Source organism: Trachypithecus francoisi, unplaced genomic scaffold (genome assembly GCF_009764315.1).
Source record: "Trachypithecus francoisi isolate TF-2019V2 unplaced genomic scaffold, Tfra_2.0 Lachesis_group5, whole genome shotgun sequence".
Taxonomy (NCBI): domain Eukaryota; kingdom Metazoa; phylum Chordata; class Mammalia; order Primates; family Cercopithecidae; genus Trachypithecus; species Trachypithecus francoisi.
In genome coordinates this window covers 91,357,221-91,384,272 of record NW_022681470.1, presented here as the reverse complement: position 1 = coordinate 91,384,272, position 27,052 = coordinate 91,357,221, and the positions used below count along the sequence as shown (strand labels likewise).

Sequence of the window (27,052 nt, the reverse complement as noted above, 5' to 3'; positions counted from 1 at the left end):
TCTAACATGCTGGCCCCTGCAGACCCAAAGAGCTAAATTTGCACACTTAATCAAGAGTAAAGGGTCTGTCTCATGCTAGATCAGGTTATCAGTCCACTCTAGGCCCCGGCCACCTCTTTTTCAGACCCCTTTGTGTGCAACAACCAATGGTGATGGATGTAGGATGTTCAGGGAGATTCAGATGGAGGAGAGAGCTTGGCCCTCTGCCTTAGAAGATATGTTCCCATTCTGCTGGAACAGATAGGGCAGATGCCCTCACTTACCAGCTGCCCTCTCTCCTGTGACAAACAAAATCCTGGGCATAACCCCTGATCATTTGAGACAGGAAACCCTGTACATAGTGATGACAGCAGCTGAGTGATGAGACTGGTTACATTTGCTCAAGAGGCCAAGGAATGGGGCTAGAAGGGCTTCCTGGAAGAGGGACATGTACAGCAGGTTTGGGAAGAAAAGGAGAAATGAGACTGGTGAAGAAAAAGGAAGGGAGGAGACGAGACTAGGATCCCACTTCTATGGGGGCTTAGAGGGAGATCTTGGAGTGGGGAGGGGTGAGTTAAGTTTGCTTACACACAGGAGGGATGATGGGTCAGAGAAATTTTAGAAAGCTGTGTTAGGAAAAGGTCAGATTTGGGGATTGTGGCCTCTGTGCAGGTTCATGAGCTGTGGAAGGAAAGAAGAAGGAGGAGGCTGTGACTTTTGGGGAGAGCTGATTTCAGTTACCTGGTGTGACAGGTTGGGAGCATGGCAAGGAAGTCCCAGAACTCTCCTTTGCTGTCCTCCAGTCACTCCCTTGTCCCCCTTCTTTTTTCCCCACAACCTGGCAAAGGAAGCTGAGCCCCATAGCTCACATAGCTCTGCAAGGAGCCTAGGCCTGCCCCACCACTGGGGCCGACCAGTGCTGGTTGGAACCGGTGGGTGGGAGTGGTGGGGGAGAAAAAACCCGCAATGCAATTCCCTGCTCCATTTAGGCTCCACAATTAAAGGCAATTACTCTGCAGTTCTCTAATCAAATGCTCCCGGCCGAGCTGCCAGCCGGGCAGCCATGTGTAGCTCCCACAGCCGGAGGGAGAGTGGAACAAAGTCACGTGGCTGCTCAGCTCCCACGGTGAGGGAGGCAGGGTGTGTGCAGGTGTGTTCATGTGTACACACTCAGGGCCCCCTGCACTTGGGAGCAAAGGATGAACACACGGAGCAGGGCACATGTGCCAAGAAGTGGGTTCAGAGCTACTTTGTTTTGGATACACTTTCCACCCAGGAAGCTTCCATACGCACATGTGGACATGCCGGCTCCGTAGTATCTACCCTGGTGTTTTCATGGAGGAATTGGACCTGGCATAGTTGCACGTGTGTGTTGGTTCACATTGGCTCCCATCAGCTCACATGTCACATGTCTAAACAGGAGTCATTAATGTGGGGGTGGGCTGGTGCAGTGGGTAGTAGAGGAACGGCCAGGACCTGGACACAGGGGCTCAGGTTCTAATCCCAGCTCTGTCATTAACTTGCCCTTGAGTAAGTTACTTTTCTCCCTGGAACTCAGGGTCCTTCTCTGTAAAATGAGAGGGTTGGACTAGGCCCATTTCTAAGGCCTTTATATAACAGTGCACCGTTTTCTGTGTGATTGCTGAGCACTTCCGCTCCTGAACTCCATTCCCATGGGCCTTAAAGGGAGGAAGGAATAAAAGATGAGGACTTGGCATCTTAGAACAAAGGGGTTGAGGCTGAAGGGGGGCAGGGACCAGAGAGTCCCCATCCCCAACTGGAGGCTCTCTCCCTCCCTCCTCCTGCATGGGGAGCGGGACCTCTTAGAGGAGCCCCTCTCCTTACTCATCTTACCTAGTGCCAGCTTTGGCTTTGCAGGGACCCAGACCCGCTTCAGCCAGGAGCCGGCTGACCAGACGGTGGTGGCTGGACAGCGGGCCGTGCTCCCCTGTGTGCTGCTCAACTACTCTGGAATTGTGCAATGGACCAAGGACGGACTGGCCCTGGGCATGGGCCAGGGCCTCAAAGGTGAGTGGCTGGCTACCCAACATCCAAACTATCCCATCTTCTCCGCCATTCCCCACTTTCAGCATAGACTCCTGGACTCACCATCTCTTAGTTCCCTCACCACCCTTCTCTGTGCCACAGCCTCCCCTCTGTCTCTGCTACTGAGCTCCATCTCTATAGCTTTCCCACCCTGCAGCTCTGCCTTTCCTGCCACTGAGGACTGACTTGAGGAAGGCAGTACAAAGCCTGAGAGGTCAAGGGAAACCAAGAGACCTTTACATAAGATAGCTTCAACCAGACACAGATCCGTGAGGGGCGCTGCAGGCAGACAGTCATCTAGCAGGAGGTGCTGGGAGACTCCAGAGTCTGCAGCAAGGGTAGGAGAGGGCACAGGCAACTTCTGTGTCCGCAAGTGTCTCATGCCAGCCTGGCTCCGCTCCAGCCTCTCTCCTCCCCGCTGCCCAGGCGATGTCTGCTCAGAGGCCAAAAACTCATTTTAATATCAGCCTGAGCATTCATTTATTTATTCATTCAACAAGCCTTTATTAAGAACTGGCTATGTAGCTGGTGCTGAAGCAAACATAATGAGTCAGTCAAACACAATAAAACCAACCTCCTATATTCTAAAGCAAGTAAAGAGACCCTTGGAAAGGCTGCCTGGCAGAGTGGACACCTGGGTTCTAGTCCTGCCTCCACCACCTGCCAGCTGGGTGACCTTAGGAAAGCCACTTCACCTCTCTGGACCTTCATTCACTGATGTGTGAAACAGGCATGGTGGTTGCAGGCCTGTCTGCCTTAGAAGTGCATTTGTGAGTTTTGAGCCAAATGGGAGAAGAGATTTGTAAAAACACGTTTTAGCTTTAAAGAACTGTAATGAAGTAAGTATGGGTGTGGGGGATGGGCTGTATATTTTTATTCTTATTGTTGTTGAGGGAGTTGAGATTATTTGCTGTGAGTTCTATGTGTTAGTACAGGTAGGGGAAATTTGTCTGTGTAGAGCAATCCATAGAAGGGAAAGAGATGGGTCTGGTAGATCTATCGATGATAGAAAGAGAAAGAAACTGGGAGAGAGAGTTAGATCAATAGATATGGAGTGAGAAGAATCGATAGCCTCTGGACAGAGGGAGATCATGGGAAGGAGCTGATGGTGGGAACGTGAGGGATGGGCGGATGGGCTGGGAAGCAAGAAGCCGGTGAGGGAGCCTGGAGGAAGGAGGGCAAGGCCCACTGCCTCAGCCACTGCTTCTGCAGGAAACCAGGACTCTTGTTTAGGGGCTTCTCCAGGGAGCCGGCGGGCCCCTGCCTCATCCTTCTTCCCTGGGTCTGCCTTGGGCTTCCCTCTGCCTTATGAGTCCCGCAGAGGTGCTCCAGTGAGCTCATGTCTGTGCCGCGATGCCCTATATTTCCTGGCGCCCACACACTCGCTCTCCCTCTCTCCCCCTCTCCTTTGCTCCCTGCTGTGTGCCTTTTTCTCTCCTCTTTCTCTCCTATTATTATGAGAGGCATTTGTCTGCAAACAGCCTTGGAGATTTCATCTGCTCCTGCTGGTCTCCCTGCTTCAGCTGCCCTCCTGTCCGCTCCTCCGGCTATATGGCTCCCAGCCTCGCCGTGGGGTGTCGTGGCATCAGGTGTCTGTGTCTGGTGCCTCACCTTCTCACCTGCCAGTGGCGTCCCAGGAGAGGGCAGAGGGAGGAATACTGGTGTGGGATGGCTGAGGATGTGTCCTTGTTTCAAGGTTGGGCCTCATTCTTTCTGTTTCTGCAGCCTGGCCACGGTACCGGGTCGTGGGCTCCGCAGACGCTGGGCAGTACAACCTGGAGATCACAGATGCTGAGCTCTCTGACGACGCCTCTTACGAGTGCCAGGCCACGGAGGCCGCCCTGCGCTCCCGGCGGGCCAAACTCACCGTGCTCAGTAAGGACCCCAATGCCCTTCAGTACTTCAAGGCCCCATCTCTCTGTATCCTGGCAGTCTCTCCCACTCTCCAATTCCCTCTTTAATTTCCCAGCTTCTCCCTCTCTGTTACTGGCCTCATCCCTGCCCAAATGCTCAAGTCCAGGTAGAAGAAAGTAAACCAGGCATGCGGGAGATGTGGGGTGCTGGCGGGGCGTGGACTGTGTGAGGCCAGCATCCTCTCTGCCCCAGCCAGTGCCTCGGCCACTCAGGGACAAGGCCTTCTGCCTTTTAGAAACAAGGCTGTGGAGACCAGGAACAGGGAAGTATAGAGTGATGGAGACCCGGGCCCTCCTCTCCCAGCTGTCCTGGCTGGCAGGCTTGTTGGTGATGAGGCGACTGCCTTCTACTTTCCTCTCAGCTGCCTTGGAGACCCCAAAGGGCCCCTGTGCCCCTCCTCCACCTCACCCCAGCCTCACACAGCCCTTCTTCCCTTCAGCTGCCTCCTTTCCTCCCTCAGCGCTCACCCTTCTTCTCAGATTCACCTGAAGGCCTCCTCCAGGTGAGAATTCCAGGGGATTAGTACTGGAAGGAATGGGCCTTGAGGCTGAGAACTGGGGTGGGGGGTCGGAGGGCTGGGGTCCTGCTGTGTCTCTGGATGGCTGCTGGCTTTGGAAGCCCTGCAGCTCTTGGAAGTCCTGCGCCAGTCACCCACTGGGGGACCAAGCAGATGTCCCTCTATGGTAACCCCCGAGGCCATTTGCATAATGAAGGGACTCTCTCCTGCAGCAGTGCCACAGAACCGGAATGAGGCCAGCTCCAGCATACCCCTTCCCCCGCTGCCCACTCAGCCCCCAGCCTCACTCTTGCAATACCTCTGAATCCGCCAGTCTTCCTGTTCTCTCCAGCCCTGTTGTCTCACTGGGCCTCTGCCTCTGTTGTGCTTTCTGTCTTGGGCTTGGACTGTCCGTCTGTGACTCTCTTTCTTCCCTATTTACATTGACTCTGTTCCTTTTTTTCTGCCTCCATTTGATATGTTTTGCCTCTTTTCCTTTCCTTCTCTGTAACTTGAAATCACTGAATTTGCGGGGAGCCCCCAAGAGGGATGGGAGAAAGGAGAGAGGAGCTGAGCCCGGACACAAGGAAGGTTTTCTGTTGTTTGTTTGTTTGGCTGGTTGGTTGGTTGATTGGTTTTTTTGAGACAGTCTCTGTCGCCCAGGCTGGAGTGCAGTGGCGTGATCTCGGCTCACTGCAATCTCCACCTCCCGGGTTCAAGCGATTCTTGTGCCTAAGCCTCCTGAGTGGCTGAGAGTACAAGTGCCCGCCACCATGCCTGGCTAATTTTTGTACTTTTTAGTAGAGACGGTGTTTCACCATGTTGGCCAGGCTGGTCTCGAAATCCTTACCTCAGGTGATCCATTCATCTTGGCCTCCTAAAGTTCTGGGATTACAGGCATGAGCCACTGCACCCAGCCTGTTGTTTTTGTTTTGTTTTGTTTTGTTTTGTTTTTGTTTGTTTGTTTTTGCAAGGAGGGAGGTGAGAACATGAGAATTCCTCAGAGCGTAGTGGAAAGAGAGAGTCTTAGACTGCTGGTGGTTAGGAGACCTGGGCACCTTGGACATTTTGGCATCATGATCCTAAAGAGGTGACAACCTCTGGGCATGAGTTTTCTCATCAGTAACATGGCATAATGACACCAGCCTTTTCTTAGCAACTGCTGCTTTGCTGCATGGGGACTTGTAAGCTGTGAAGGTCTGGGTGAATGTGAGGTGTCAGAATAAGTGAGGACTGGAGGGACCCAACAGCCAATTTCATTGGATGTAAAGCCCCTGAAGGACCAGGATTCAAGGCTGTGGGATGATTTGCTTTTTCTCTCTAGGACTAAAATGGGAAGAATTAGCAAGGAGCAGGAATGAGGTTAGACAGCAAAAATTAGAGGGTGAGCATGAATGCCAAGATATCATCTTTCATCCCTCACTGAAGCGTGTCAGCCCCAAACTCAACAAGCATTTCAAGGAACCATGAGACTTTTAGGAAACCTTCTTCCTTCTTTTTTCCTCCCTAACTGCCTCTATCGTAGGCCCTGGAAGGTGCTACTGCTGCCCTGGAGAACTCCCATCCTAATGAATGGACCTTGATACTCTTCTCTCTCCTACCTTATCACAGAGAGAGAGAGATGAAGAAAGGCCAACTAAGCTACTAAGTGTTGCTGTAACAATGTCTTATAATGGCACCCAGTGGCTTGGTTCAATCCAGGAAGAACCTGGAAAAGGAGAATATCAATGGGAACCCTAGATGGAAGAGTGCCTTGTTTAAAAGCTTGCAGGCCAATGAGGGAGAGCTACATAGCAGGGGAGCTGACTGACTTGTTTCGAGGGCATGGTGGGTCCTTGCTGGCCTGCCTGGGTGACTTGGATGGATGAAGGATGGGGGGGTGCCCAGGAGTAACTTTAACCTGAAAGGGAGACAGGGACGGATAGTCCAGCTGCTCTTCTCCCCTCACTCTCTCCTCTCCTTGTCTTTTTCTTAAATTCTCAAACACCCTGCCACCTGCAGCACACGGAGGCAATAAGAAGGCATGACACTTCCTGCATCCCTTCCTGCGTACCTGCTTACCTTCAGCCTTTGCTCACGGCAGCTGGGGGACCTAGAGACTAGGCAGGGCAGAAATGAGGAGTGGGCTGTGCCCAGTGCCTGGTACCAGCCTCCCTGCATGACATCAGCCTCATAGACTTCCCTCCTCCTCAGCCATTCCCCTCAGTGACCCCCCAGCTCCCCAGGCCAGCCTTCTTCACAGAATGGCCTCTGTCATTCTTCCTTAGGGTAGGACTTTGAATGGATGCCTCCCACTCCCCCACAGATACAGACGTAGCATAGATACACAGACCTCCAAAACCATGGTGATGAGCGTGGCTTCTGGGTCCGGCAAGCCTGGTCCACATCCCAGCTCTGCCCTCTAACTCACTCTCCTGTCTCTGAGCACATTTGTTTATCCTCTTTGAGCCTCCGTTCCTTATCTGTAAATTGGAGTTAATGATATTTACCATGAAAGGAATAAAGAAATATACTTTGTGGTAAGAATTAAATGAAATCACACACAGGAGGCACTTTGGCTGACACAAGGTGAACGTTCACTGAATGGTAGAAATTATTGTCGATCCCACCACCATTTATGGTTGGCTTCACCTTCTTGATTTTCCTTTGCCTCCACAATAACAACTCGTGGGAGTAGGTGTCCATGTTATTTTTGAAGTTTTATAAACAAGAAAACTGAAGTCTTGTTTTGACCACAGACTCAGGGGCATGTGAGTGTGGGGAGGCACATGAGCATATTGATATACAGATTTAAGTCACAAACCATAAAAACTTGCTTATAAACACATGCACACATGGACGCATGCCCTCTAACAGCTGGCTCAGCAGGCACCTTAACAGCTTTACTGTTGTTTGCCCCAGATATGAGGGGCAAGGATGAGCTCATGGAGGATAGGCAAAGAGTTTGGAAAATTCCAGAGAAAGGTGGACTGCTGGCAGAGGTGGCAGATGGGTAGTCTTTGCGTGAACAAAGGGGCAGGGAGCATTACCAGGGCAGAGGAAGCTGATGCCTTCCCAGTGGAGGGGCTTCACACGCCTGGGCATACACCTGGGCATGGCGTCTCCTCGGGGCTCTGCCCATGCAGGATCTTCCTCCCGGGTATGGCAGCAACATGTGACCTTGGAGGGGCCTGAGCAGACCAGGAGGCCCTGAGCAGCAGCTCTTTATTTGTTTCTCTCCAACTTTCTCTACTTTTCAAGCTGCTCCCCACCCCCATCCTCAAACCTGTCCTCATCTGGCATTGGAACTAGATATACCACAGGACAAGGAGGAAGAGCCAGGGATTCAGAAAATAATTAGCCAGGCAGGAGTTGGAGCCACTGCTACTCTCGTCCAGGCAGTAAGGCTAATACATTCCATACCTCACACATGCCTTGCACATCGTAGTCTATGTACAGTATCTCATCTGATCTTCATGAGGTTCTAGTGAGTAGGCATTGTTATGTCTTGGTTTCTTCTCTGATGAAGAAACTGAGACTCGGGGACTTTAGGAACTCATCTGAGATCACAGGGCAGGTGAACAAAGGTACCAGGATTTGAAACCAGGCAGTCTGAATCTAAGTTTTATTCTTTTTCCACTATACCACTAGGCAAGCATGAATTGAACGGAATGCTAAGACAGGTTTCGAGTAGTTTCTACTGGAAACCCCAGCATAGAGACCTTCATTGTGTAAATTCTAGAACAGCCCTGCCCACCACCAGGCACCGTGGGTCTCCCAGGGTCTCCTCTCGAGTGTTCCCTCTGGACCCTCCTCTGAGTCTTTCTTGTCTTTCTCACAAGAAGCAAACAAAATCTTTTATCGGTGGGGCACGCTGGCTCATGCTTGTAATCCCAGCACTTTGGGAGGCTGAGGTAGGAGGATTGCTTGAGCCCAGGAATTTCAGACCAGCCTCGGCAACATAGTGAAACCTTGTCTCTACAAAAAATAGAAATTAGCCAGGCATGATGGTGTGTACCTGTAGTTTCTGATACTTGGGAAACTAAGGTGGGAGGATTGCTTGAGCCCAGGAGTTCCTTTCTCATTTATGGTTGATGAACACGGGATGGACCAGAAAAATTATAATCAAAATCCTTCTGCCTTTATTTCATCAGCATCCATTCATTAATTCAGCAAATATCCCTAAGCACCTGTGATCACCCAGGCACTGGGCTGGACATTGAAGTGCTGATAGTGTATCAGAAGCAGACTCTACCCTCAGGGAACTTACAGTGTGGCTTGTCTTAGAAGCCTATGGAGATAGGGCAGGGAGAGCCCCCTTGTTTGCTAGCATCAGACATCGGTCAATTCAATTCTTTAAACATTTAGCAAGAGCCTACTTTGGTCACATTCTAGGCACTGGTGACCATATAAACATTAGTGAGACAGGGTTGCTGTTTTCCCAGGGGATAACAGTTTTGGTTGGGGCAGGGTTAGATAGCTGTTGTAAGTAAACAAGATCCAAGGCAGATGGCGCTAAGAGCTCTGAGTGACTGGTGGGGGCCACCATGGTGGGGGTGGGCTACGCATGGAAAGCCTTGTGCATCAACTGGGATTTGAACAGGATGAACAGGATGGGAAGCACTTCAAAAGAAGCTGTGGGAGAAGGGCATGCCATATGGAAAGCACTGCATTGCAGGTCTTGGCTTGAGGACCCTGAACAGGAGGCTGAAATGCTTAGAACTGATGCCCTAGGCAGTTGTAGCCATTGAAGGTGCTTGAGCAGGGAAGTGGCACATAGTTAGCTGTGCTGTAGGGAAAAATCACCTGCTAGCAGTGTGACATGGAGGTGACTGTAATAGGACAGCCCATCTGGCTGCTCCAGGGTAGAGGAGCAGACAGGAGGGAGGATGCAAGAAGTCCTATGGAGGTAGCCACCTTTCCAAGCCGGACTCTGAAGGGTATGAGCTGTACTCAGAGCCTGAGATAGCCCAGCCCTTCCCTAAGTTTGAGGCTTCCATCTGTAGTGTGTAGCTCTGAGGAATTGTAGGGGTATGGAGCCAGGCACAGTGGCTCACACCTGTAATCCCAGCACTTTGGGAGGCTGAGGCAGGCGGATCACTTGAGAGGTCAGGAGTTTGAGACCAGTCTGGCCAACATGGTGAAACCCCTGCTCTCTACTAAAAATACAAAAATTAGCCGGGAGCAGTGGTGGGCGCCTATAATCCCAGCCCCTTGGGAGGCTGGGGCAGGAGAATCGTTTGAACCCAGGAGGCGGAGGTTGCAGTGAGCCGAGATGGCACGACTGCACTCCAGCCTGGGTGACAGAGCGAGACTCCATCTCAAAATCAAACAAACAACAACAACAACAAAACCAGTAGGGGCATGGAGTACCAGAAAATATTATAGGCCAGCAAAGAAAAACAGACTGGGAAAGATGTGTGAGCTGAGGACTTAGGTGAAGCCACCACAAAAGCAATGGAGACAGTGGTTGGAGGTAGGGGGTAGGGTGGTACTGCCTACCTAGAGGCGCACGTGCAGGTGGAAGGATGCTTCCAGAGGCAGGAGTTTCGGTCATCAGGGAAGTGTTAGCCACACCCTGCACTGACTTTGCTCTGCTTTCTCCCACAGTCCCCCCAGAGGACACCAGGATTGACGGAGGCCCCGTGATTCTACTGCAGGCAGGCACCCCCCACAACCTCACATGCCGGGCCTTCAATGCGAAGCCTGCTGCCACCATCATCTGGTTCCGGGACGGGACGCAGCAGGAGGGCGCTGTGGCCAGCACGGTGAGCTCCGGCCAGCTCCCCCAGCTCCTCCTGGGCCTAGCCCAGCTCACCTCTCCTTTCCCACAGGGGTTTGACCACAGACTCAGGAGCACACAGACGTGAGAGGGGCTTAGAGGTCATCTGGTTCAGCCCTCTCATTCTACAGTTGGGAAAACTGAAACCCAGAGAAGAGAAATGAATTCCCAGGTTTACTGTGTCATTCAGTAGCTGAGCAGAGATTAATAGTAATAGTAAGTTGCCATGGATTAAACACCTACTGAGTGCCAGACACTGTGCATGCTAAATACTTTATGGACAGTCTCTCTTAATCTTCATAGGAGTCCCATAAAGGAGGCATTATTTCCAACTCACAAAGGAGGGAACTGGTGCTCAGAGAGGTTGAGTGACTTGTCCAAGGTCACACAGCTGGTGCAGAGCTGGGGTTTGTACCTGGGTCTGACTGTGCTTTCTCTCCACTGATCACTTCTACCTCTTTCCTTCAGCATCTGTTTGTCAGATTATTCCAGTCATCACAACAAAGGGGCTGGGGAAGCAGGGATCCTTGTATACATTTTATAGATGAGGAAGCCATGAAAGATATCAAGTGACTTGCCCAGGATTACATAGCACAGTGGACAGTACAACTGGAATTCAAATCCAGATTTCCTGTTTGGGGTTACCCTGCCAGCTGTGGGTGAACTTATGTGTATCTAGCCCTTTGCTGGTGCTGCAGGAGCAATTCTCAGTGTGGGGAGGGGGATGTTCCCATGCTCTTCAGTGTGCAATCCCAGGGATACCTGGCTTCTGGCTTTAGTTCTGCCCTCAACACACTGTGTGACCTTGGAAAATTCACTTCACTTTTTTTTCGCCTTAGTTTCTCATTTGACAAATGATAATTCGGCCTCAGTGATACTTAACCTTTTCACAACCAAAAACTGTTACTTTTCTTCATCAGGGCTACATTTTGGCAACCAAACAAGTTGGTTTGTTAATATCCATTTGTCATCCACCCCCATTTTTCATATTCATTAAAGACAATGGAGCTTCAAAGCAGCATGAGGGAGCCAATGTTACTGCACTGGCCCTGAACTGTGCCTGTCCAGCAAAGCTGCATGCATGGTGGTCAAACCACGGCGCCTTACTTTGATTAATAATATGACTTCCCTCAGGCAGTTTGCAGTATAGAAAACAGCTCAAGGGTTCCTGTGACCATATTTAGGGACCCCTGGCTGTCACTGAGCAAGTGTAAGACTTCGAGCCTGTGAGTCCCTTCCCTGCCCTCAAGGAGTTTACAGTTTAGCAGAAGAAACCCAACCTTGAAATACTCACACATGGTGCCTACAAGCAAGACTGGATGTGCCTAGAGCTGTGAGCAAGACACACTGACTATAAGGGCATACATTCAGGCTGGGAGAGATTTCTGAGGGCTGGGCTGGCTGCAGAAGGCTTTCCAGAAGAGATGGGATTTGTGCTGGACTCTAATGTAAACTGTGGCCTTAATAATAATATGTTAGTTTTGGTCCATCAGTTGTAACAGACTTATCACTCTAATGCAAGGTGTTAGGAATGGGGGAAACTGTAAGGTCAGGGAGGAGGGTATATGGAAACTCCCTGTACTTTTTGCTCAATTTTTCTGTAAACTTAAAACTGCTCCAAAAGATAGTCTGTGATGTGGGCATGGTGGCACACACTCCTGTAGTCGCTGCTACCCAGAAGGCTCTGGCAGGAGGATTGCTTGAGTCCAGGCTTTAGAGGCCAGCCTGGGCAACATAGCAAGACCCTAAAAATATATAATTTTAATTAAAAGATAATTAATAGTCTATTGGTTAAACACACACACACAGACACACACACACACAAACAGGGAAGAGGTTGTGGGAGTGAAGGGGGTTGAACTTTAAATTAAAGTATCCCTCCAGCTCAAGCCCATCTCTGAGTGAGGTCGCTTTAAGAGAAGAGGAGGGGGCTTTTAGCTTGACCATATCTCCCACCCTTGTCATGTTCCAGGAATTGCTGAAGGATGGGAAGAGGGAGACCACTGTGAGCCAACTGCTCATTAACCCCACAGACCTGGACATTGGGCGTGTCTTCACCTGCCGAAGCATGAACGAGGCTATCCCTAGTGGCAAGGAGACTTCCATTGAGCTGGACGTGCACCGTGAGTGGGCTGAGGGGAGCAGTCTGGAGCAGTGGGGTAGGAGGGGAATGTAGGTAGCCTTTTGAGAAGCACAAACTAAGAGTCCCCCTATGGTCCCCAGGACAAACACTCGCCTTTGTCACATCTTTCATTCCCTGGATTGGACTGTGGGGACTAAGGGCTGGTAGAGCATTGGCTGTGGAGTCAGGCATTCCCCAGGTCTAAACCAGCCTGTTATTAGTCAATGATTTATACTCTCTGGGCCTCAGTTTCCAATTCTGTATACTGTATATTGCAAAAGATAAAATACTGGCCTACAGTCCCTTATTCAAACTAAAAGTGATATGGTGGCGAAGCCTCAACCAAGGCTCTTCATAGTCTTTTATTTAATTTAGTCTTAAGTTTCACTGTGTATGTATTCATATGTGACTATGGGATGTAGCCCAGACGCTGCTGGGGATCTTACAAAGTAGACGCTCTATGCACAGCATTGCCTTTCTAAATTTGAAAAATTCTGGCCGGGCGCGGTGGCTCAAGCCTATAATCCCAGCACTTTGGGAGGCCGAGACGGGCGGATCACAAGGTCAGGAGATCAAGACCATCCTGGCTAACACGGTGAAACCCCGTCTCTACTAAAAAATACAAAAAAAAAAAAAACTAGCCGGGCGAGGTGGCGGGCGCCTGTAGTCCCAGCTAATGTAGTCCCAGCTACTCGGGAGGCTGAGGCAGGAGAATGGCGTAAACCCGGGAGGCGGAGCTTGCAGTGAGCTGAGAACCGGCCACTGCACTCCAGCCTGGGCGACAGAGCGAGACTCCGTCTCAAAAAAAAAAAAAAAAAAAAAAAAAAAGAAAAATTCTGAATTCTGAAATGCATCTAGTCCTAAGGATTTCAAATAAGGGATTGTGGACCTGGACCTGCTTCCTGGGGTTGTGAGCATTAAATGAGATATAGCAGAAGAGCATCTAGCATGGAGTATTCTTACCTGGTAGGTGTGTAATAAATTGTCTCTGCCCAGGGAGCCATGGGGGTGTGGGCAGCAACTGGGAATGCCCACACCCCATCCCTTTTAGTGAGCCAAGCAAGCTCACACTGACGCCTAGTGGCCACAGTGGGTCATTAGTCCATTGCGTTATTTGTCCCTTTGGTGCCTTCATTGGTGGTCACCCTAGCAGGCCCCCTAGAGGCTCCATGTGGAAAAGGTGAGGAAGACAGCGTGTTAATTGGAGCTGATACACTGCAACCTCAAATTCCCAGATCCCCCCTGAGAGTGGTCAGGTCTGAGTGTATGTGTTAGGGAGGGAAAAAGAAACTCAAGGGACAGAAAAGACCCTGACTCCCTGTGCTCTACTTTGCAGACCCTCCTACAGTGACCCTGTCCGTTGAGCCACAGACGGTGCAGGAGGGTGAGCGTGTTGTCTTTACCTGCCAGGCCACAGCCAACCCCGAGATCTTGGGCTACAGGTGAGGGGTCAGAGGCTGGGAGCACTCTGGTGAGTGATACAGAAGAGGTTGGGGTCGGAGGCTGTACTGGAGAGGCCAAGTGTCATGGATGTAGTTGAGAGGGTCTGAGGCCTGATCCCACCTCTGTGTTGCCTCCTCCCCCAGGTGGGCCAAAGGGGGTTTCTTGATTGAAGACGCCCACGAGAGTCGCTATGAGACAAATGTGGATTATTCCTTTTTCACGGAGCCTGTGTCTTGTGAGGTTCACAACAAAGTGGGGAGCACCAATGTCAGCACTTTAGTAAATGTCCACTGTGAGTAGCTGGGAGGGCAGGGATGGGGACAGAGAGCGGGAGGGCAGGGACGGGGACAGAGAGCGGGAGGGCAGGGATGGGGACAGAGAGCGGGAGGGCAGGGATGGGGACAGAGAGCGGGGCCCCAGAGGGCCTGGGGCAGAGTCGGGGACGGCTCCATGAATGGGGAAGTAGCAGGGCAGGAGGAAGAAGATTGGTTGGCGTTAACTCCGTGAGCTTGAGACCCTGAGTGGCTTCTTTCTCCCTCACAGTCGCCCCCCGTATTGTAGTCGACCCCAAACCCACAACTACAGACATTGGCTCTGATGTGACCCTCACCTGTGTCTGGGTTGGAAATCCCCCCCTCACTCTCACCTGGACCAAAAAGGACTCAAACATGGTAAGACTCTTACTGCCTATTCTGAAGGCTGGGAGGAAAGGGTATGGCCACAGATGGGAGTAGATGGGGGGCTGCAGCATCATCTTTGAACCTGGGCTATTTCTAGGGTCTTGGGATTTGGAGGAGAAAGTGCTTACAGTTATCCCCACCTCTTCTCACAGGACAGCTGCCCAGTTCAGAAGCACCGGGGGGACAAACTCAGCTATGCATGGGAAGCAGGGTGGGATGGGAGGAAGGGAGAGGGCCTGGGATGGGCCTGCTGCAGTGGCAAAGGTCTGGTAAATAATGCTGCACAGGGAGGTGGGGAAGCTGAGGCGATTCGCTAGAGGAGGCTGGAGTCTATAGCTCTGCAGAGACGCCCATTAGACCATTTGGGCCAGAACTGCAGGAAGAGGAATCTCAGAGTAAAACGTCCTACCTCATTTGGCAATGAAAACACGACAGATCATCAGAAGAGGCTGCATCCTCCTAAAATGATTGCAGCCTTCACCTGCCCTCTCTGGCCTCCACCCCATCCCTGCCCACTCTTGCAGAGATAGGGTATTTACGTGCCAACCCATGTAGAGTCAGAGCATGGACCAAAATGGACTCGGGAATCCCATTTCCCTTCTGGGAATTCACTTGTGGCCCTTCCTGCTTTCTTTCCAATGCCTCCGATGTGGGGCCCTCATGGACCTAGGGGCCGAGGCCTCCTGGCTCCCCACCCGAGGCTGCTCTCTCTGCCCAGGTCCTGAGTAACAGCAACCAGCTGCTGCTGAAGTCGGTGACTCAGGCAGACGCTGGCACCTACACCTGCCGGGCCATTGTGCCTCGAATCGGAGTGGCTGAGCGGGAGGTGCCGCTCTATGTGAACGGTGAGTGAGTGGCCTGAGAGGCAGCCGGGCCTGGGTGGGCTGGCACTGCGGTTTTTAACTGGTTCTGACGTGTGTCTTCTTGCTTGCAGGGCCCCCCATCATCTCCAGTGAGGCGGTGCAGTACGCTGTGAGGGGTGACGGTGGCAAGGTGGAGTGTTTCATTGGGAGCACACCACCCCCAGACCGCATAGTGAGTGGTGGACCTGCCTGCGGACAGCCAGCCCTCCCTGGTTCTTTGCCCAGGCCCAGTCTCCTCTCACCTCTGCTGGTTTTGCTCCTTCAACTTCCCTGTCCCGTTTCCATCCTCGAATCTTCTGCTTTCTGTCCCTCTGTCCCTTTACCTGCTCAAATCCCACCTCCTCCCTTACTTGTTATGTGTCCCCGAGCAGACCACTTAATGTTTTGAACCTCAGTTTATTCATCTATAAAACAAGGCCAGTAAATCCTACCTAATAGAGTTGCTATGAGAAGTCATGGCAGCAACAGGTATGAGACGCCTAGGCCAGCACTCAATTCATGTTAGTTCCCCGCTCTCTCCCCTGGGCTAACACTTCCCCTCTTTTCTCCCTCATCTGCCCTGTCATTGACCTCCTGCTCTTTTCCTTGTTCCCTCCCCTTCCCTGTCTCCTCCTCCTCTGGTGCCTGCCCTCTCCCTCCCTTCCCATCAGTTCTCCTGTCTGCCTGGCCCACTCTTCTCTCCCTCCTCTTGCCTTCCTCCTATCAGCCCCTTTGCCTTGCCACTCTCCTCCCTCCTTTCTCCTCTCTGCCACACCATGAGCCATTAATTCCTTCCGTGACCATTAACTGTCAAACCCCTCATCACATTTAATGACCATTTGGCTAACTCCAGGGCTGCCCAGGGACACTTCATTACCACGGCCGCCCGGGCAGCAGGCGGCTGGGCTCCCGGGGGGCTTTCCTTGCAGATCTAGGAGGATTGATCCCTGGAAAGGAGCCAGTTCTCGGCTGCTCCCCTCCCCTTAGGCTCCACTCTGAGGAAGGGGCCATGCAGGGGAATGGCCCAGCTGAGAGGTCAGGGATGGAACCGTCCAGGGATACTCCATTGTGGGTTCTGCCTATTATAAGTCTATGGATCAGTCTCAGAGTCAGCCAGAGGACTGTGTGGTTGGTTAAAGTTACACCTAAAAATTGAGTTATGCTTAGTTAGAATCACAGACTATCAGAGCTGAAAGAAATCTTGAGCATTGTCTGGCCCTAGCCTGGTTCTGTCATTGTATAGATGAAGAAAATGAGGCCTAGAGAGGGACAGGGAGGCCACACAGGGGCTTGATGGGCAGAGGAGCCCAGCGTTCTTGAGGACCAATGCAGAACTTTTTCTACAACATCTGGGGTTCCCAGTGTCGGTTCATTGGATCAGCTGCATCCACATCACATGTGATCATTATGAAAATAGAGATACTCCTCCTCCCTGGAGATTCCTATGTAGGACATAAGTCCCAAAAATCTACATTTGAAAGAATCTCCCTAGGTAAATCTGATGTCAGCCATGCTTGGGAACCACTGCTCCTCCTTGAGTGGAGAGTCAGTGCTGAGGGTGTGAGGCAGCAGGTGTGACTTAGGTTTGTTACAGGGAGGTGTTAGGCTGGGCTCGTGGGGCACACATGGCACATAGGGGTGAGGGTGCCTTGAGGGGGGATCAGGGGACACGTGGGCATGGGCTTCTGCCACCTGCCCCTTTCTTACCTCCTTCCTGCCCTCTCCACTGCAGGCATGGGCATGGAAGGAGAACTTCTTGGAGGTGGGGACCCTGGAGCGCTATACAGTGGAGAGGACCAACTCAGGCAGTGGGGTGCTATCCACGCTCACCATCAACAATGTCATGGAGGCCGACTTTCAGACTCACTACAACTGCACTGCCTGGAACAGCTTCGGGCCAGGCACAGCCATCATCCAGCTGGAAGAGCGAGGTGACTGGCAGTGCTGCCTGCCAGCTGGGGTGCAGGGCAGCCTGAGGATTCTGCTCCCTCTTTTCTCCAGGGGCAGGGCTCAGCTGCTCCCCTTCTCTTGGGCTCTGCTCTGAGGGAGGTGACACACAGAGGGATGTCCCGGCTGAGAGATCAGGAGTGAAGGGGTTTGGGGCTACTCCCGTCTGATTCCTGCCTATTATAAGAGTCTGTGCATCAGGGAAAGAACTCTCTTGGGCCTTCCCACCAGAACCTGACCTCCATATGCTCAACTGGGGAAATTCCCTCACTTTGTTAAAGTGTATTGAGCATTTGCTGTGTGCCAGGCTCTGCCCCAGGGTCTGCAGGAAGAGCTGTGAACAAGACACAGTCCCTGACCTCAAGAAACTTTCAGTGTAGTGGAGGGACTTACAGAGTGGTAGCAAATTAATATTCAGATGGAGAAGAATCACATGAACTGCAAAAGGGCATAATGCTGCCCATCTCATTGGGCTGCTGTGAGGATTAAATGAGAGAATATTTACAAAATGCCTGGCATATAATAGGTGTTCAGTAAGTATGGGTTCCCCTACCTGTTCAAGAATTGTCACTCTGATAGAGAAAAGTGCTCTCTCCTTTAAGGCACTTCTCACATGTCACATGATAAAAGAGGTATTCCTTTGACTTTTGGAAGCTACCAAGTCCAAGGAGGAAAAGCACTTTTTTGTTGTTGTTTTATTTTTTGAGAACTAACCATTTTGACATAGGAGATGGGGAACCGCGTGGAAATGACAGCATCCCATCACTTCTGTCCTTTTTTTTTTTGAGACGGAGTCTCACTCTGTCACCCAGACTGGAGTACAGTGGTGCAATCTTGGCTTACTGCAACCCATGCCTCCCAGGTTCAAATGTGTCTCCTACCTCAGCCTCCCGCGTAGCTGGGACTACAGGTGTGTGCCACCACGCCCCCGGCTAATTTTTTGTATTTTTAGTGGAGACGGGGTTTCACTGTGTTGGCCAAGATGGTCTTGATCTCCTGATCTCATGATCTACCCACCTCAGCCTCCCAAAGTGCTGGGATTACAGGTGTGAGCCACTGCACCCGGCCCATCACTTCGGTCTTAACTGATGATGCCAGCAAGGGGGTTGGGGGTAGGGAAGAATGGAGTAGATACAGTAACGTGGAGCTCCACAGGGAAGGATCTCAGAGAGGAAAAGCTATAAGCAGGATCTGGCTTCAGCTAGAGCTGCTAGGAAGAGAGAGAAGACTGGAAGCAGGATTCCTGAGCTCCTCCGCAGCTCTGGGAAGCAGAGGAAACCAAGGAAAACTGTTGGAGCCCTGGGTAGATAGGTGCACATGGGGCAGTCACAGTGGTATTATGGATGGCACGGTGATGAAAGATGTCGGAATATGGGTGGCAGATTGGAGAGTCTGGAGACAGCTGACCTCAAACAAGAGCGAGGGGCCAAGCATCATAGTCAGGTGGGCTGAAGGACAGAGATCAACAGACGGCCAAGGTCAGGGGCAAACTCCTGCCCCAGCTGCAGGGATGAGACGTGACCATGATCTCCATTCTGATGGAGCTGGATCACGGACCAAAATCCAACCACAGTGCAGACCTTCCTCTCTGATCCAACCTTGACTTAAACTGAATGCTGTTCCCAGGCTCAGTCAAAACTTAGCCCTGTACACAAGCCAAGGTTGCCTCTATAGCTGTGGCCTAGCCTTCAGCCAGCACTGAGCTTAGCTCCCAGTATAACTCCAGCCTCATGCCTCCACCTTTCCTTCCCCGTCGAAAGAGGTGTTACCTGTGGGCATCATAGCTGGGGCCACCATCGGCGCGAGCATCCTGCTCATCTTCTTCTTCATCGCCTTGGTATTCTTCCTCTACCGGCGCCGCAAAGGCAGTGAGTATGGGCCCTGTGCAGCCCACAGCCTTCCCCTGGCCCTTCCAGGGCTGTGACAGGCAGTGTTGGGATGGATGGGGGGTTGGCCGTTGAGCTCCAGCCCAGAGGGAGCCTGAAGCAGCTGCTGCAGAGGCCAGCAGGAAGCACTTGGTCCAAGCTGCCTCTCCCATCCCAGGTCGCAAGGACGTTACCCTGAGGAAGCTGGATATCAAGGTGGAGACAGTGAACCGAGAGCCACTTACAATGCATTCTGACCGGGAGGATGACACTGCCAGCGTCTCCACAGCGACCCGGGTCATGAAGGCCATCTACTCGGTGAGGGTCCTGCTCCTCGCTGGCCTCCTGCCTTCTCCACCCTCTGAGGAACAGCTCCATCCCAGATCTCTAATAACCGTGGTCATTCTCTCCTTCCTCAATCGGCCTTCCCTGGTCCTGCCACACACACTCTCCCATACTCACACACATACTCTCTCTCTCTCACACACACCCCAGGCTAGTTTCCTCCAGCAGAGGATAGGCAGCTGGGCTTCTCCAAAGACTTCCTTTGCCCCACAGAGTGTGAAAGTTGGAAGCCCCCAGAGGCTTTCTGGTCCATCTGCCTCATTGCTGAGGTGAGGAAACAGCCCTGGAGGGGGGCAGTGACATATACAAGGTCCCATTACATGTTAGCAACCAAACTAGTGCTCGAACCAAGGTCTCTGGCCTCTTCCCACCACATCCTAGAGCCTCTGTGTAGAGAACCCAGAACTCAAGTCTGCCCTTGACCTCAGACCCCTCCTGTGAGCAGGTGGCCTCTGAGTGTGGGGAGGGGTTGGTGAGAGTCGAAAAGAGCAGGGCTTCCGTCTGCTGACGCCCCACTCCTGCTGCTCCACAGTCGTTTAAGGATGATGTGGATCTGAAGCAGGACCTGCGCTGCGACACTATTGACACCCGGGAGGAGTATGAGATGAAGGTGGGAAAGGGGGAAGGGGCCAGGGCACGAGGGCTGGTGGACCAGTGGGTTTCCGAGGGCCTGTAGCAGGGAGGTGAGGACAGACTTGGGGAGGAGTGGTTGGGAGGGATTTTGAAGGAGCAGAGGAGGTGGAATGCTAGATGGGGACATAGGGAGAGCCAGAGGAGGAAGCCCAGAAGGCCATGGTGAGACTTGATCCCCAACCAAGAGGGAACACTGCCTCCATCCTCTTCTCTCATTGCCCCCAGGACCCCACCAATGGCTACTACAACGTGCGTGCCCATGAAGACCGCCCGTCTTCCAGGGCAGTGCTCTATGCTGACTACCGTGCCCCTGGCCCTGCCCGCTTCGACGGCCGCCCCTCATCCCGTCTCTCCCACTCCAGCGGCTATGCCCAGCTCAACACCTATAGCCGGGCCCCTGCCTCTGACTATGGCCCTGAGCCCACACCCCCTGGCCCTGCTGCCCCAGCTGGCACCGACACAACCAGTCAGCTGTCCTACGAGAACTATGAGAAGTTCAACTCCCATCCCTTCCCTGCGGCAGCCGGGTACCCCACCTACCGACTGGGCTACCCCCAGGCCCCACCCTCTGGCCTGGAGCGGACCCCATATGAGGCGTATGACCCCATTGGCAAGTACGCTACAGCCACTCGATTCTCCTACACCTCTCAGCACTCGGACTACGGCCAGCGATTCCAGCAGCGCATGCAGACTCATGTGTAGGGGCCAGAGCCTGGCTGGGGCATCTCTGCGGGGCAGAGGAGAAGGCTTTCACAGCTGTTCCCTGATATTCAGGGGCATTGCTCATTGCTCCCTTCTTGGACCAGCCTTCTTCCTCCCACCGTGGCAGGTGGGGAGCAGGTCTCCCAGAAACACCCCGTCCCGAGGATGGTGCTCTTTGCATGCCCCAGCCTCCTGGGCCTGCCCTTCCCTCTTCTTCGGGAGGATGTGTCTCTTCTGACCTGCACTCTTGCCTGACCCTAGAATGGGGACAGGGAAAGTGAAGGTTGGGGAGAGCAGAGGGGGCATTTTTTAGCATTCCCTTTCTATCCCACCCCTCTGATCTCCCATAAGTGGAAATGGGGGTACCCAGGGGTGGGCAGGCTTTGGCCTAGGGACATGAAGTATGGGAGTGGGTGGCTGTGGCACAGACAGGTGGAAAACAGGATAGCCTGGCCAGTCCCTGTGTTGTTTGCATTCATGCCCTGGGTGCATCTCTCCTTCCTCAGGGTACTGCAGAAGGGAGCTTGGATTTATGTTTGCTCTTGTCTACAGAACAGCCCTGGCACTGCATTCAAATCCAGCCTTCATTCAGCTGGGATCAAAATACCAGTCACCTTGGCCCACTGTGGACAGCTGTCTGTCAGCATGCAGAGGGATCCAGGAATCCCCGGCAGCACTGCCCGCTTTCCTTCTCGTCTATGCTGGGCCAGCCAGATAAGTCAGTGTCCTGGTGGAGAAAGAAAGGCCAGGACCATGTCCTCCTGATTGACCCAGAGACCGCTGTGTGCTGTGCAGCAGTTTCCAGAACCAACACTAGAGGGAGCCACACAGGCCTCCTCTCCCCAGTCTGCCCCACTTCCTGGCTTTAACTCTTGAGCTGGTTTGGGGAGTGGTGAGGTAGGGGTGGGGGTGCTGTACAATTTTTCAAAGAAAACAAAGAACAATGAAAACCTCATTTGGGAAGAAAAGATGTAGGGATTCCCCCACTCAAATACAAGTCCCATTGGAAAGAAAAGGTGGTACCTATTCTTCTCCATGGGGTTTCTAACACCCTCCATTATTCTTTCAGTCTCCAAGCACTTTGAATCCATTTTTAAACATTCAGGTTGCCAGACCTGTCACACAGTGGGCTCCGTTAGGGTTAGGGAGGGGGCCTGGCTCTCCGGCTCTACTCTCCTACCCTAGGTCCCATCGGTTGGTTGGAGACCACTTTCCAGGGCGTGTGGGAGACAGGTTTTGGTTTTTTAAGTGTCTTTTTTTTTTTTCTTGGACCAATCAGATTCCTTCTTCCACTTTCAGTGCCTTGAGTGTCAAGCTTTGGATGACTGACCCTACGTGGGCGGTTGTGCAGGGAGCGGGTACTTGTGAGCCTCGGACACACTGTTAAGTGTTACAGTGTTAGGAGAGAGATGGGTGAGGGGACCTGGAGAGGTAAGGGGCCTGGAAATGGCCCTGACAGAGAACTTGTGCTGACCGGGAGAAGGTGGCACGGAAGGGCACCACAGGCATTCCACGGGCCATTCCTTCTCCTCCATGTGCACGCATACCCAACACACACATTCCATGTGACCGCTTCTCAGCCACCACCTTCTGACCAAAGAGAACAGGAGCTCCAAGGAGAACCTGTACCCCTGCCCCAGCCACGCCTTCTTAAGAAACAGTGTCTGGAGTTGGCTGTTTCCCACCTCCCCAACTACATGTGCAGCCCAGTGGGAGGCAGGGCCTCTGGTGCAGTTCCCAAAATGTTCCTCTCCCTTTCTCCGTGGTCACCATTCATAATTCATGTTTGCTTTAATGAGTTACATGCTTATCAGCCACAGGCCATTACCGCCCTTACAGATGGGTCTGGGGGCGACATTCCTGGCCACCCCCTTGCTAGGAAGGACCAGATGATACCCAGGAAGCAAGCAGCTCTAGTTTTAACCTCGCAGGAAGCCTCTGCATCCTCCTTCATTTCAGCAGGGAAAACTCCTGTGGAGTGGGCCCTATCCAGGGCATTTACAGGCTTCCAGCTGTATTCCAAACCTGGAAGCTGATACCTTTCTATAGAGTCCTTGTACGAGAGCCCAGTGGGAAGGTCTGTCAAGAAATTCAGGTTCTTGTACAGACAAATTCATGCAAATTTCTATTATTTTCACAAAAACCAGAAGCCATGGGTAATCCAAAGACTTAAAGTCTAAAGATGGTGGCTTTTTAAACATGAACATTCCAAAAAAATCATTTTTGTTTTGGGTTTGGCTAGATTCTCTTATTTGTCCCTTTTTGGCTTAAGTATCAGTTTCATTCTACTGAAATGATGGAGAGAGGGCCTAAGGTTACTAGGTAATTGAGCTAATGGTGCAGGGAAAATGGTTGAGAAAGGAAGCCTAGTTTTCAGAAGCCTGACACAGAGCTAGTTCACTGTTCTCTACTCCTTAACACGTTAACCAGAGCCTCTTGGGTGTCAAGCAGGCACCCAGGAAGGCACAGGGAAGCATCAGCAACCAAGGTCGTCTTTGCCCTCTGTAACTGACATGTTGGTGCCATCAGAATCTGAATTGGAACCTACCTGAAGGGCCCAGTGGAATAGCTTTTCTGGGGAGTGGAAGGCATCCTTGATCACAGAGCTTTGCTGTCGAATCCTGGAGTCCTGCAACATGGTGATGCCTCAGTAGTTGGTGATCTTGATCACCTTTGATGGCTTGTTTTAGTGGAAAGAGCAAGGGACTAGAGGTCAGGAGACCCAGGACCCAGTCCTGAAGCTGCCAAGGTTAGATCTTGGCCTAACTTTCTGTTCATTGCCCCCAATTTGTCTGGCCTGTAAAATGAAGGGAGAGAGTTGCACAAACCTAAAACGATTCTGGTTTTGTTATACCTATTGTGCTGCCAGTAGGGGTGGGAATGCCCATTGCTGGCAAGGAACTGGGAACAGTAGCAAGCACGGTGAGTGCTGGGGAGCTGGTCAGGGGGTTCTCTCCTGTTTGAAGAAGAAGCTTTCACCATGGGCTTCATTATCTTGTCAGAAGTGTTGTGAATTAGTTTCCACCAGGGACCCCTTTATCCCAAACAACAACACAAAATACACCCTAAGCCTCAGAGTAAAATTGATGTGGGGCTATCCTTTGGCTATTGGGTCATCTGTGCTGCTCCCCACTCATTTCTGATTGGTTTGCAAACGTGTCTTTTGCCAGGGCAGGGCATAGTATGCACATAGGCATATTATGTGCCTAGGTTTCAAGCACTGCTTCTGTAAGGGAAAATGGGAGTAGCCTTCCTCCACCCTGATCCTTAGGAACATTCCTCTGGCCCAGGGACAGCTTGCTCTTCTTACCAAACAGATGAAGCCTGCAGTCCAAGGTGCCTGGAGCCAGAGGTCGGGGAGTATGCACAGCTGCCCCCACCTGAGAAGGAGCAACTTGCAAGGGGAGCCAGTGGAGGGAAAGGGGTACAACAATTTTGGAATACATTCTGGATCTTGAAAAGGATCTTGTGATTTTGGCTGAGCCATGGTCACTTCCCTCGTAAAGGGCCCGCCCTATATCCTAAATTCTGGATCCCTCAAAGTCCAGCCACAGAATTTGCATGAAGCAAAAAGCCTAGTCAGTGAGAAAGGAAAGGGTCCAAGATGGGAGCAGTGCTGTGCTCTCATCACTGTCTTGCTTGAAGTGAAAATGTTCATGTGAGCACCCTGTCTTCAGGTGAGCACCCTGTCTTCAGGCAGTATGCTCTCCCCTTATCCCAGCAGGGCTACTTTCCTCTTCACTTTGAGGGGAGCTTTATCTGCTTTCAAAATGGAGCACGTTGCACTGGAGTTTCGTGCCCTCTCGTTAACCTGTCAGGAGCCACAGTCCCAGGCTCCATAAAACGGAATCGATGTCTCAGTATACGTGACCCACGTTCATAGCAATGTTCGGCCATTTGGGTTTGAAGAAAGCCGCATTAAAGCCAAGACCCCGTTTGGAGCGAACTGCCTTGTTCTTTGCTGTGTGGAAGGTTCTGTCCCCACAGCTAAACTCCAGTTCCTCCCCAAGCATCCTGGCCTCAGAAATCCTGGCTTCCCCAAGTTAGTGCTGTCTGACCTGAGCCAGGCCACCGCTTGGTGCCTCTACAGGCCACTGTGCATGTTGATAATCGCCCAAAAGGATTAGTGAAGCTCCTGACCCTGGCAAGGCCATAATGAACACTGAAGTGCACAGGCCAAGGGATGCAATTGAAAGGCATTTATTTTTGTGAAGATGCTATAAAATTAGCATTTAAATATCCCATTCCCTTCTCTTGGCCTCCTCCTATCCCCCTATGGTATTTCTCCTCCTCTCCTCAAGGCCAGGCTTTTTGTGAAAGGCATTGGCTCACCTTTGTCAGCGTGGTCCCGATGCTCACTTCTGGGCTGCTGGAGAGGACTGAGAGATGTGTGATTTGGTAGGAAGGAGGTGTGTGGGGGGTTAGTGGGGAATCCCATTTTTTTGCATCACTGTGAGGGAGCTCCAGGCCCTGTCCCTGGAGAAATAATTGCTGCGCAGAAGTCACAGGCCATACTGGGCAGTTCTGGTACAAACCTGCCCTTAATAATAATAAAATAATAATAATAACTCCATTTGCATAGAACTGTCACTCATTCCTGCCAGTCTGCTGTCCCTACCCTGGTTTTTTGCTGGCCCCAACCACCGGCCTTGTTGAGTACTGATGAGCCCTGAGCTCTTCTGTTTGCTTCTGGAGCTCTTCAGATGCTGCCCCCCTGAGAATACCCTAACTCTGGGGAGAGAGCAGCCAAAATCCCAATACAATGAAACTCCACACAATCTTGTTAGCAACAGTGACCCAGAAAATTTTGAGGTGTCCAATTTCACCAGAAGAGGCCCAGGGCTCCCTGTGGTCACATTTTCTACCCAGCCATTCTTGGGATTGCAACATCCATTTCTAGCTCCAGTTGAATTTTCTCCACCCAGACCCCAGAAATCAATGGATCCATGATGATAATTAAGAGAAGAGAAAAAAAGATATTATTTTTGTTAGGACAAACCATCGTAGGTTTTTAGCAATGTGTATCTGTGTGTCCCTCACACCTTTTCCTATTCTACTTTTTTCTTTTTTTTAAAATATTATGTACTATATTTTTAGTCTCAAACACACTATATATTATATATATTTAATTTTTTTATATATATAAATATAAATGTTTTAAAAAGTACCATGTTTTGTGTTGTTTAATGCATTAATGGCTAGTTACTTAAAAGCCTGCCTGACTTTGGGTGATAGTTCTGGTTTGGGGAAAAAACAGGTTTGGACTGAAATTGCAGAAACAGTGTTTGTGCCACCTCCAGGCCATGGGGCAAAAATGTATTCTCTAGTTTGCCACTTGTGCAGAACCCTGAGGCCAATTATGGCAGTTCAGGGACAAACAGCTGGAGGCTCCTGCTATTGGAGCACAGCATCCAAATGTTCTGTGCCAGATCACATTATGGGAATGGGAAAGGGGGAGACTTTTCAATCTGAGATCCAGATCCCAAAGGAATTGGGACAGGTGTGTAAGAATGACTGGTTTTGTTTATTTAAAATGCTGTGGTTTGGGTAAAAAGCAAAGTTACGAGGTCTCCAACCTTTTGAACTTGTAGTGAAGCAGAATGAAAAAACAGATGGTGCAGGAGTGCACACACACACAGGCCATCCTGCTGAGAAATCCTAAATTCCCTGAGTGGAGTTCCCATGGGTTTCACTTTGCTCATTTCTCAGGAGTGTTTGCAGATACCTGAAATTGTTTTCAGATAATGCTTTTTCAGATAATGTTTTGTTTTATTTTGTTTTGGACTTTTATTTTGTTTTGTTGTAGAGACTGTGTTGCCCAGGCTGGTCTCGAACTCCTGAGTTCAAGTAATCCACCCACCTCGGCCTCTGGAGTCGCTGGGATTACAGGTGTGATCCACTGCGCTTGGCCCATATAATGTTTTTTAAAGCTATAAATCATTAGAGAAATAGGGTTTATTGTTTTCTTCATCCAGTTAGCAACCAAGCAAACTCAAGACAGTTTACAGTAGCCTTTTTTGTACACAAGGGACACCCAACATAGAGAGGAAGACAGGATGTAAGAGCTCAAAAAAATACTTTTGAAATAATGCAACCCATTTCCAAGAGGGCTAGAAGTCACAGCACAGGAGCTGCAGCTGAGGGAGGGTGCAAGGTGCTGTGGGGCCTGGGGTTTGGAGGCATGTAGCCAGGACCAAGAACCTATAGGTAGCCCAAAGTGAATCCAACCTGGATGGGAATGAGAGGCCAAGGTACAGTTATATTTGGAGGCTGCATT

At 51.3% G+C, this 27,052-nt stretch overlaps 2 protein-coding genes across 3 annotated transcripts in view; both read left to right on the top strand.

Annotated features, from left to right (window-relative positions):
• The window catches only part of KIRREL1 (kirre like nephrin family adhesion molecule 1), a 110,612-nt gene extending 84,670 nt beyond the window's left edge, over positions 1–25,942 (top strand). Inside the window, exons 2-15 of one of the 2 annotated variants that reach the window (XM_033196307.1) lie at positions 1,858–2,007; positions 3,751–3,900; positions 10,025–10,182; positions 12,169–12,319; positions 13,655–13,760; positions 13,905–14,053; positions 14,305–14,432; positions 15,160–15,286; positions 15,376–15,476; positions 17,016–17,214; positions 18,991–19,098; positions 19,274–19,413; positions 19,973–20,050; positions 20,299–25,942. In XM_033196307.1, the coding sequence (XP_033052198.1) occupies positions 1,858–2,007; positions 3,751–3,900; positions 10,025–10,182; positions 12,169–12,319; positions 13,655–13,760; positions 13,905–14,053; positions 14,305–14,432; positions 15,160–15,286; positions 15,376–15,476; positions 17,016–17,214; positions 18,991–19,098; positions 19,274–19,413; positions 19,973–20,050; positions 20,299–20,775 (2,222 nt within the window). In that variant the 3' untranslated portion in view covers positions 20,776–25,942. Of the gene's footprint in view, positions 1–1,857; positions 2,008–3,750; positions 3,901–10,024; positions 10,183–12,168; positions 12,320–13,654; positions 13,761–13,904; positions 14,054–14,304; positions 14,433–15,111; positions 15,287–15,375; positions 15,477–17,015; positions 17,215–18,990; positions 19,099–19,273; positions 19,414–19,972; positions 20,051–20,298 lie in introns of both variants that reach the window. The other variant, XM_033196306.1, reaches the window with a different exon arrangement.
• On the top strand, positions 22,036–25,942 carry LOC117074652. The gene has a single exon (XM_033196308.1). The coding sequence runs from the start codon at positions 22,185–22,187 to the stop codon at positions 22,809–22,811; it is 627 nt and encodes a 208-aa protein (XP_033052199.1). The 5' UTR covers positions 22,036–22,184; the 3' UTR covers positions 22,812–25,942.
• Positions 25,943–27,052: the final 1,110 nt, after the last annotated feature.